This window comes from Salvelinus namaycush, chromosome 40 (assembly GCF_016432855.1).
Source record: "Salvelinus namaycush isolate Seneca chromosome 40, SaNama_1.0, whole genome shotgun sequence".
Classification (NCBI taxonomy): Eukaryota; Metazoa; Chordata; class Actinopteri; order Salmoniformes; family Salmonidae; genus Salvelinus; species Salvelinus namaycush.
The window spans coordinates 13,820,826-13,832,374 of NC_052346.1; the positions used below are offsets into that span (position 1 = coordinate 13,820,826).

Genomic DNA, 11,549 nt, shown 5'->3' on the forward strand with positions numbered 1-11,549 from the left:
GGTCTGGTCAAAAGTAGTGCACTATCTAGGGAATAGGATGCCATTTTCGACAAAGCCATAGCCTTCACATCTTAGTCTTCCTCACTTCTCGTCCTTTTGTGATTCTTTGTTTGAGAGTTGATGGGAAAATGGACATCTATCTGTTCACGTGTTGATTTACTGGAAAAGAAACACTCAAAGTTTGTGTTCACTGCTATGTAGTCACACACTCACACAAATCCCCTGCTATGTAGTCACACACTCACACAAAGACACTGCTATGTAGTCACACACTCACACAAAGACACTGCTATGTAGTCACACACTCACACAAAGACACTGCTGCCTGTAGTCTGGCAATGAAGATAACTTTAATATTGAATTCACTAATTCTATAATATATATATTTTTTCTATTAAAGGTGGACTCTGAAAAATGACATCATCATACACAGCAGGGAAACTTCCTGCTTACAGACAGTTTGCACTGTTCATTGACACATGCCCATATTGGGAAGAGCCAGTGGCAGATTGGAATTGTGTTGTTGATGATGTCTCTAAACAGGAAGTTGACCCGCGGTGTACGATGATGTCATGTAGCTGAGTCTCCTTTTAAAATGAACTCCACATTTAACACACAATGTTCCTTTTTGAAGATAAATCAATGTGTATATCTGCCTGGACTCGTCTGTGTTTCTTCACTAACAATGAATCCAATAATATATACCATTTAGCAGACACTTTTATCCAAAGCGACTTGGGTGCATTCATTTATGGTTTTATTACGTATGGGTGGTCCCAGGAATCAAACCAACTCCTCTGCTGTTGCAAGGACCATGCTCTACCAACTGAGCACCGCAAATTAAAAGCAGACTCAGAAATATGACGAGTACATATAAATAAGCAACAACACAATGTCGATCTAGATGCTAGCGTTATGATGCTTTGACACAACCTGGTTGTCCTGTGGGCCGTCTTTAGAAGTAGTTGTATGGCGTCGTGTCCGTGGGTTGTGTGAACAAGACTTGTTCATGATCACCTGTCTCACTCTGCTGTTGACAGATGGAATAACATAGACAGCACTGCAACCTGGAGTCAGATGAGGCAGATTTAAAACAGTAATATTAGAACAAATAGTATGAATAAAGGATCATAAATGGTCACATGTAAGTAAAGACAGTTTCATATGTTTGCCTTTGTTTCACTTCTGTTAATTAGAGGCTCCTGGTTAATCTGGAGAGCCGTCCCTGTGTTGTAGTTCAGAGATGTGATCAATCTATACAAAGCTCTGTGGGACCACACGTCGTTTACTGTCGCTGAGATATCGTCAGTAAGAGACAGCGTGTGTAGAGAGAGAGAGAGACACAGCTTTTGGGTTGCATCTTCTGTGTTGTGTTCAGATGTGTTGTAAGTCTTACTGTAGTGGCAGGACCAGTTTAAACTCCTGACAAACCCCTTTCAGCCTGGCCTTCTGGAGACAATAGCACTGTGAGGAGACACACACACACACACACACACACACACACACACACACACACCGCACACACGCACACACACACACACACACACACACACACACACACACACACACACACACACACACACACACACACACACACACACATACACACACACACGCACACACACATACACACACCACACACACGCACACACACACACATACCACACACACATACACACACACACACACACTAAACACTCCAGGGTAAATATCCTAAATACCAGGCATAGGACAGCATGAACCTTCTTACCTCTCAGATGACAACACCAGGGCATCATTAATATGTGGGTTCTACGTGTGTGTCTGTGTGTCTGTGTGTGTGTGTGTGTGTGTGTGTGTGTGTGTGTGTGTGTGTGTGTGTGTGTGTGTGTGTGTGTGTGTGTGTGTGTGTGTGTGTGTGTGTGTGTTGACTGGGTTGGGGGGTTTCAGGGTGGAGGAGTGTGAATCTCTTTACAGGGAAGCAATAGAGAGGGAATGAGAGGAGGGTGAAGAGAATAAGAAAGGGGAGGCCAGCAGTAGGTGTGTCTCTGTCACACACCTCGTATATATAAACCCTGTCAAACCTGTACCTCTTCATTTGTATGTGTTTCTGTGTGTGTGTAGTCCACTGCTGTACCTGCCTGCTAGCTAGAGTGTGTCTGTGTGTTTCATACACATGTTGTTTCATACACATGACTATGCCCTTGGACTTTACCTTTGGACTACCTGAGTTAGTTTACCTGGCTTTCAGCTGTTGCCAGGTTTTTCACAAGTACCGTCTCTGACCTGCTGGAGTTAACCTGTTTCTGAGTGTTGACCTGTGTATATCTGACTGAGTGGGAGTTACTACCTCTGTTGGAATTCACCTGTTAGAGGGAGCTCAGCTGTGTATCAACACGTGCCTCTCTGCTACTGGAGTTTACCCGTGTGAAGGAGTTTACCTGTGTGAAGGAGTTTACCTGTGTGAAGGAGTTTACCTGTGTGAAGGAGTTTACCTGTGTGAAGGAGGTTTACCTGTGTGAAGGAGTTTACCTGTGTGAAGGAGTTTACCTGTGTGAAGGAGGTTTACCTGTGTGAAGGAGGTTTACCTGTGTGACTGGAACACCTTTTGGAATTCTGACCAACTAATTAATTGGAGCTTCTCTCTCCTGCTGGGGTTCACGTACCTGAGAGTAGAGACCTGCATCCTCCAATTGTGTGTGTGTGTGTGTGTGTGTTGTGTTGTGTGTGTGTGTGTCAGGATGATGGAAGAAGTGTCTATCAGGGTGGCATATGACTCCCACATCATAGACCAGATGGCAGAGGAGGAGATACTGGCCTGCCTGATGGCCGAGTCTATACCCAAACACACGGTGAGACCACCACCATTATACAACCATGACACAACCATACCCAAACACACGGTGAGACCACCACCATTATACAACCATGACAGAACCATACCCAAACACACGGTGAGACCACAACCATTATACAACCATGACACAACCATACCCAAACACACGGTGAGACCACAACCACTACACAACCATGACACAACCATACCCAAACACACAGTGAGACCACAACCACTACACAACCATACCCAAACACACGGTAAGACCACAACCATTATACAACCATGACACAACCATACCCAAACACACAGTGAGACCACAACCACTACACAACCATACCCAAACACACGGTAAGACCACAACCATTATACAACCATAACACAATTGCTGTTGTGTCATAGAGCATGTGGTCATTCAACAACAAGAACAACAACCCTCTACTTCAGTATTATAGGACAGCCCTCTAGTGGCCATGCAGACTAAACTCTTGTACCATCTCCCCTGCTCTAAGGCATGACGTTCACAACAAGGACCAGGGTTACTAAGCATTGGCACCAGATGTAAAGGTTGAACTTCTTATCTTTTTAGGAGGTTTGACTGTTACATGTGAAGACTATTTTCTTCCGTGTGTTCCAAAATGTGCTCTCTCTCTCTCTCTCTCTCTCTCTCAATTCAATTTTTCAATTGAAGGGGCTTTATTGGCATGGGAAACATACAGTTGAAGTCGGAAGTTTACATACACCTTAGCCAAATACATTTAAACTCAGTTTTTCACAATTCCTGACATTTAATTCTAGTAACAATTCCCTGACTTAGGTCAGTTAGGATCACCACTTTATTTTAAGAATGTGAAATGTCAGAATAATAATAGAGATAATGATTTATTTCAGCTATTATTTCTTTCATTACATTCCAAGTGGGTCAGAAGTTTACATACAGTACACTCAATTAGTAGTTGGTAGCATTGTCTTTAAATTGTTTAAATTGGGTAAAATATTTCTGGTAGCCTTCCACAAGCTTCCCACAATAATTCGGGTGAATTTTAGCCCATTCCTCCTGACAGAGCTGGTGTAACTGAATCAGGTTTGTGGGCCTCCTTGCTCGCACACGCTTTTTTAGTTCCACCCACAAATTTTCTACAGGATTGAGGTCAGGGCTTTGTGATGGCCACTCCAATACCTTGACTTTGTTGTCCTTAAGCCATTTTGCCACAACTTTGGAAGTATGCTTGGGGTCATTGTCCATTTGGAAGACCCATTTGCGACCAAGCTTTAACTTCCTGACTGATGTCTTGAGATGTTGTTTCAATATATCCACATAATTTCCCTCCCTCATGATGCCATCTATTTTGTGAAGAGCACCAGTCCCTCCTGCAGCAAAGCACCGCCACAACATGATGCTGCCACCCCCGTGCGTCACGGTTGGGATGGTGTTCTTCGGCTTGCTTTTCCCTCCAAACATAATGATGGTCATTATGGCCAAACAGTTCTATTTTTGTTTCATCAGACCAGAGGATAATTCTCCAAAAAGTATGAACTTTGTCCCCATGTGCAGTTGCAAACCATAGTCTGGCATTTTTATGGCGGTTTTGGAGCAGTGGCTTCTTCCTTGCTGAGCGGCCTTTCGGGTTATGTCGATATAGGACTCGTTTTACTGTGGATATAGATACTTTTGTACCTGTTTCCTCCAGCATCTTCACAAGGTCATTTGCTGTTGTTCTGGAATTGATTTGCACTTTTCGCACCAAAGTACATTCATCTCTAGGAGACAGAACGTGTCTCCTTCCTGAGCGGTATGACGGCTGCATGGTCCCATGGTGTTTATACTTGTGTACTATTGTTTGTACAGATGAACGTGGTACCTTCAGGCATTTGGAAATTGCTCCCAAGGATGAACCAGACTTGTGGAGGTCTACAATTTGTTTAGTTTTGGCTGATTTCTTTTGATTTTCCCATGATGTCAAGCAAAGAGGCACTGAGTTTGAAGGTAGGCCTTGAAATACATCCACAGGTACACCTCCAATTGACTCAAATTATGTAAATTAGCCTATCAGAAGCTTCTAAAGCCATGACATCATTTTCTGGAATTTTCCAAGTAGTTTAAAGGCACAGTCAACTTAGTGTATGTAAACTTCTGACCCACTGGAGTTGTGATACAGTGAATTATATGTGAAATAATCTGTCTGTAAACAATTGTTGGAAAAATTACTTGTGTCATGCACAAAGTAGATGTCCTAACCGACTTGCCAAAACTATAGTTTGTTAACAAGAAATTTGTAGAGTGGTGGAAAAACAAGTTTTAATGACTCCAACCTAAGTGTATGTAAACTTCCGACTTCAACTGTATGTTAACATTACCAAAGCAAGTGAAATAGATAATAAACAAAAGTGAAATAAACAATAAAAAATTAACAGTAAACATTACACTTACAAAAATTACAAAATAATAAAGACATTTAAAATGTCATATTATGTATATATACAGTGTTGTAATGATGTGCAAATAGTTCAAGTACAAAAGGGAAAATAAATAAACATAAATATGGGTTGTATTTACAATAGTGTTTGTTCTTCACTGGTTGCCCTTTTTTCTGCGGTGATGGCACACTGTGGTATTTCACCCAGTAGATATGGGAGTTTCTCAAAATTGGATTTGTTTTCTAATTCTTTATGGGTCTGTGTAATCTGAGGGAAATATGTGTCTCTAATTTTGTCATACATTTGGCAGGAGGTTAGGAAGTGCAGCTCAGTTATCACCTCATTTTGTGGGCAGTGTGCACATATTCTGTTTTGTCTTGAGAGCCAGATCTGCCTTCGGTGGCCTTTCTCAATAGCAAGGCTATGCTCATTGAGTCTGTACATAGTCAAAGATTTCCTTAATTTTGGGTCAGTCACAGTGGTCAGGTATTCTGCAACTGTGTACTCTCTGTTTAGGGCCAAATAGCATACTAGTTTGCTCTGTTTTTTTTGTAAATTCTTTCCAATGACTCCATCTCTGTTTGTGTGATATAACTTTCTCTCAATCAAACCTGGCTGTTTTTTATGTATGCTGAGCTTTTGGACCGTTCTCTCACTCAACCTTGACTGTTGTTGTTCTACAGGTTCCCAGTAAGAAGGCTACGCTGAGAGAGAACCAGCCACAACAACAGGATGACCACATAGACAAATACCAGGTAGGACCAAACCGTTAACACTTTGATACGTATTAAACCTAACCCCTCCCTCCCTCCCACCTCCACCCCACCACCCAACAATACAGCAGAACCCCACCCACTATCGCTACTCCCCTCCCCCACCTAAACAGTCAGTATCGCCATGCATCCCTCCCCCTTACACCCAAAACCAGCACTCTCTCTCTCTACCCCCCAAACCCACCGGAATGTGTGTTCCACGTTCTATAGCAATCTATAGGGAGAACCTGACTGTGTTTCATGTCCTGTGCATTCTATGGAGGTAGAACCTGACTTTGTCTTCTCTGTTCTGTATGTTCCTGCAGAGGGAGAACCGTCAGCTGCAGCAGGCCAGTCTGCGTCTGGAGCAGGAGAATGATGTTCTGGCCCACAGACTGATCACCAGCAAGATCTCCCTGAGGACCGACCTGGACCAGGTACACCACTCACCTACCCGACATCACCCCCACATCAACCCCACATCACCCCCACATCAACCCCACATCAACCCCACATCACCCCCACATCAACCCCACATCACCCCCTAGCCCCCTACTTCTTAGTCACTCCCCCTATTCCCCTAGCTCCTAGTCACTCCCCCTATTCCCCTAGCTCCTAGTCACTCCCCCTATTCCCCTAGCTCCTAGTCACTCCTCCTAGCCCCGTAACTCCTAAGCACTCCTCCAGCCCTCTAACTGTAGGCACTTCCCCTACCTCATTTACCCTTTCCCTATGAACAATAACATTTTCTACACTCTTAGAGAAAAGGGTTCTGAAAGGGTTGTTCGGCTGTCCCCATAGGACAACCCTATTTGGTTCCAGTAAGAATTATTTTGGGTTCCATGTAGAACCATTGATGAAAAGGGTTTCACATGGAACCCAAAAGGGTTCTAACTGGACCAAAAAGTGTTCTTCAAAGGCTTCTCCTATTGGGACAGCTGAAGAACTGTTTCATGTTCTATAGAGCACCATTTTTTCTTAGAATGTAATGTAATCTAGCCCCTACCTCCTAGATACTACCTCCTAGATACTACCCTAGATACTACCCTAGATACTACCCTAGCCCCTACCTCCTAGATACTACCCTAGATACTACCCTAGATACTACCCTAGCCCCTACCTCCTAGATACTACCCTAGATACTACCCTAGCCCCTACCTCCTAGATACTACCCTAGATACTACCCTAGATACTACCCTAGCCCCTACCTCCTAGATACTACCCTAGATACTACCCTAGCCCCTACCTCCTAGATACTACCCTAGATACTACCCTAGATACTACCCTAGATACTACCCTAGATACTACCCTAACCCCTACCTCCTAGATACTACCCTAGATACTACCCTAGCCCCTACCTCCTAGATACTACCCTAGATACTACCCTAGCCCCTACCTACTAGATACTACCCTGGATACTACCCTATCCCCTACCTCCTAGATACTACCCTAGCCCCTCCCTCCTAGATACTACCCTAGCCCCTACCTCCTAGATACTACCCTAGCCCCTACCTTCTAGATACTACCCTAGCCTCTACCTCCTAGATACTACCCTAGCCCCTATCTCCATAGGCACTTGTACAGACAGACAGACAGACAGACAGACGGACGGACGGACGGACGGACGGACGGACGGACGGACGGACGGACGGACGGACGGACGGACGGGCGGACGGACGGACGGGCGGACGGACGGACGGGCGGACGGACGGACGGGCGGACGGACAGACAGATAACTGAGTGTGTTGGTGGGCCTACAGGCGGAGGACAGAGTGGATGAGCTGACCAAAGAGCTGCTGAAGACCAGAAAGAGATTAAAGAACGCAGAGGAAGAGAAGAGAGGGAAGGAGGAGGAGGCTGCTCAGGTAATCTCTTCTATTCTATCCATCCGTCCTTTATGTTTCCATACTTCGATGTATGGTAACAATGTAATATTATATTCTGTTTATGGTAATAATGTAATATTGTATTCTATTTATGGTAATAATGTAATATTATATTCTATTTATGGTAATAATGTAATTTATATTCTATTTATGGTAATAATGTAATATTATGTTCTATTTATGGTAACAATGTAATATTATATTCTGTTTATGGTAATAATGTAATATTATATTCTATTTATGGTAATAATGTAATTTATATTCTATTTATGGTAATAATGTAATATTATATTCTGTTTATGGTAATAATGTAATATTATATTCTGTTTATGGTAACAATGTAATATTATATTATGTTTATGGTAATAATGTAATATTATATTCTATTTATGGTAATAATGTAATATTATATTCTATTTATGGTAATAATGTAATATTATATTCTATTTATGGTAATAATGTAATATTATGTTCTATTTATGGTAACAATGTAATATTATATTCTGTTTATGGTAATAATGTAATATTATATTCTATTTATGGTAACAATGTAATATTATATTCTGTTTATGGTAATAATGTAATATTATATTCTATTTATGGTAATAATGTAATATTATATTCTATTTATGGTAATCATGTAATATTATATTCTATTTATGGTAATAATGTAATTTATATTCTATTTATGGTAATAATGTAATATTATATTCTGTTTATGGTAATAATGTAATATTATATTCTGTTTATGGTAATAATGTAATATTATATTCTATTTATGGTAATAATGTAATATTATATTCTATTTATGGTAATAATGTAATTTATATTCTATTTATGGTAATAATGTAATATTATATTCTATTTATGGTAATAATGTAATATTATATTCTATTTATGTAATAATGTAATATTATATTCTATTTATGGTAATAATGTAATATTATGTTCTATTTATGGTAACAATGTAATATTATATTCTGTTTATGGTAATAATGTAATATTATATTCTATTTATGGTAATAATGTAATATTATATTCTATTTATGGTAATAATGTAATATTGTATTCTATTTATGGTAATAATGTAATATTATATTCTATTTATGGTAATAATGTAATTTATATTCTATTTATGGTAATAATGTAATATTATGTTCTATTTATGGTAACAATGTAATATTATATTCTGTTTATGGTAATACTGTAATATTATGTTCTATTTATGGTAATAATGTAATATTATATTCTATTTATGGTAATAATGTAATTTATATTCTATTTATGGTAATAATGTAATATTATGTTCTATTTATGGTAATAATGTAATATTATATTCTATTTATGGTAATAATGTAATTTTATATTATATTTATGGTAATAATGTAATATTATATTTATGGTAATACTGTAATATTGTATTCTATGTATGGTAATAATGTAATATTATATTTATGGTAATAATGTAATATTATATTCTATTTCTGGTAATAATGTCATATTATAATCTATTTATGGTAATAATGTAATATTATATTCTATTTATGGTAATAATGTACTATTATATTCTATTTTTGATAATAATGTAATATTGTATTCTATTTATGGTAATACTGTATTATTAGATTATATTTATGAGTAATAATGAAACATTAAATTCTGTGTATGGACATGTATTTACCATTTCACAGTTGAAGGAGGTGTTAAGGACAAAGCTGGACAAGGCTGAACCAGAGGTGAAAAGGAGCTCAGGCATCATCTCAGACTACAAACAGGTACAGCGCACACACACACACACACACACGCACGCACGCACGCACGCACCCGCCCGCCCGCCCGCGCACGCACGCACGCACGCACGCACGCACGCACGCACGCACGCACGCACGCACGCACGCACGCACACACACACACACACACACACACACACACACACACACACACACACACACACACACACACACAATCCTAATGCTATGTTGTTCCCTCTGTCTGTCAGATCTGTTCCCAGCTGACCAGTCGGGTGGAGAGGCAGCAGGCGGCCCACAGAGAGGACCTTGACAAACTCAGGGTGAGGAGGAATATGGCACCGTCTGATGATGTCACAGTTTGACAATCACACAGTTTGATGATGTAATTTGTTCTGTATGGATATCACCCCTCACTCTGCATGTTCATAATAAAACACTTTTGAAGTGTCTGGTCAAAACCCTCCCACACTCTCCTCCCTCTCTCAGAATGCTGTGATGGCGTGTTCTCGCTGCCGACAGGCTCTAGATTCTCCAATCATGGAAGGCTCCGGTTCCACAGCCCCGTACCAGAGAAGTATCAGCACCAGAGAACCAGGCCAGCAGAGAGACCAGGAAACAGAACCAGACCAGCAGACGACTGGTACCAGGGAACAAGACCAGGAGAAGGTGTGTCTGAGTGGCCAGGTCACAGAGCTGGAGAAGGAGCTGGCCCAAACTAAACTACAGATGGTGGAGGCCAAGTGCAATATCCAGGTCAGCTCAGAGCACACTACACACTTCATAGTGCACACTACACACTTCATAGTGTACACTACACACTTCATATTGCACATGTTCACAGTACATAGTTCATAGTACACACTCCTTAATGCACGGTACACACTTTTTTTGTGCACAGTACACACTCCATAGTGATATATGATGTGTTGTGTTGTCCCCTGTGTAGGAGCTGGAACACCAGAAGGGGGTGCTGCAACGTGATCTCCAGGCAGCTAGGAACAGCTGGCTCAGTAAGACTGTGAGCTCCATACGGTCAGCCGGAGGGGACCTGCAGAGCAGCAGCCTACCCAGGGGGAGAGCCTCGGCAATGGGGCGTTCTCTCCATGGCCTCCCCCTCTCAGCCTGGAGCTCCAGGAGACTGTCATGGGCCCCTAGGAAGGACCGGGGGGGAGATGTCTGACAGAGAGATGGAAGGGAGGGGGCGAGACAGCAAGAGGACGTATTGAGAGTATAGATAATATGTATTGGAATGATTATACATGTCTCTTGGTGACTGTTTGTTTCTGCATTCTAGTCCCTATTTTGGTTTTATTTGTTATTGTCAAAAACAAATTTGGATACAAGAGTTTTATGTATGTTTTATGTATTGCTTTGGCTCTTAAACTCTTAAAACAAAACTCCAAACTGGTAACACTTGTATGGCACCCAGTCCTTCATTCAAAACCTTTCTTTGTGCATTCATTTTTTTGATTTGACTTGTTACATACAGTACATCTCCGATCTTGTCAATATCAGATTTTTTTTAAATTTACAGTGAATTAAAATCAGTAGTCATCATCATTGTAGTACATTCAAGTATATATCCATACCTTTTCTGTTTCTACTTTACAGACATTTTCATTAAGTAGTTCTCAGAATCTGTAACGGACAAACCGGTTGACATGTAAAGTCAGCCAGGTGACCTGGGATACAAGTCAGTATTCGACGTCCATTTATATCTGAGGACGTCCAGAGATGACGTTGAAATCGGCCACTAGGAGGAACGGTGAGCGCTGTTACCTTCAAGTAGGTTTTGATTTTCATAAGCATCTGCATCTGATTCCAAATTTTGGAAGTTTGAATCCAGCGATATAAAGTTGTTTTTGAGATAATTGTTTTAAGCCTATCCCAAACCTTAACCCTTACCTTAACCATTCAGAGTTAATGC

The 11,549-nt window shown here is 40.7% G+C and overlaps 1 protein-coding gene across 1 annotated transcript; it reads left to right on the top strand.

Annotated features, from left to right (window-relative positions):
- The first annotated feature begins 2,720 nt into the window (after positions 1-2,720).
- On the top strand, positions 2,721-10,802 carry LOC120033241 (rab GTPase-activating protein 1-like). Its single transcript, XM_038979521.1, has 8 exons — positions 2,721-2,831; positions 5,917-5,988; positions 6,312-6,422; positions 7,746-7,850; positions 9,563-9,646; positions 9,871-9,942; positions 10,109-10,375; positions 10,569-10,802. The coding sequence occupies exons 1-8, from the start codon at positions 2,721-2,723 to the stop codon at positions 10,800-10,802; spliced, it is 1,056 nt and encodes a 351-aa protein (XP_038835449.1).
- Positions 10,803-11,549: the final 747 nt, after the last annotated feature.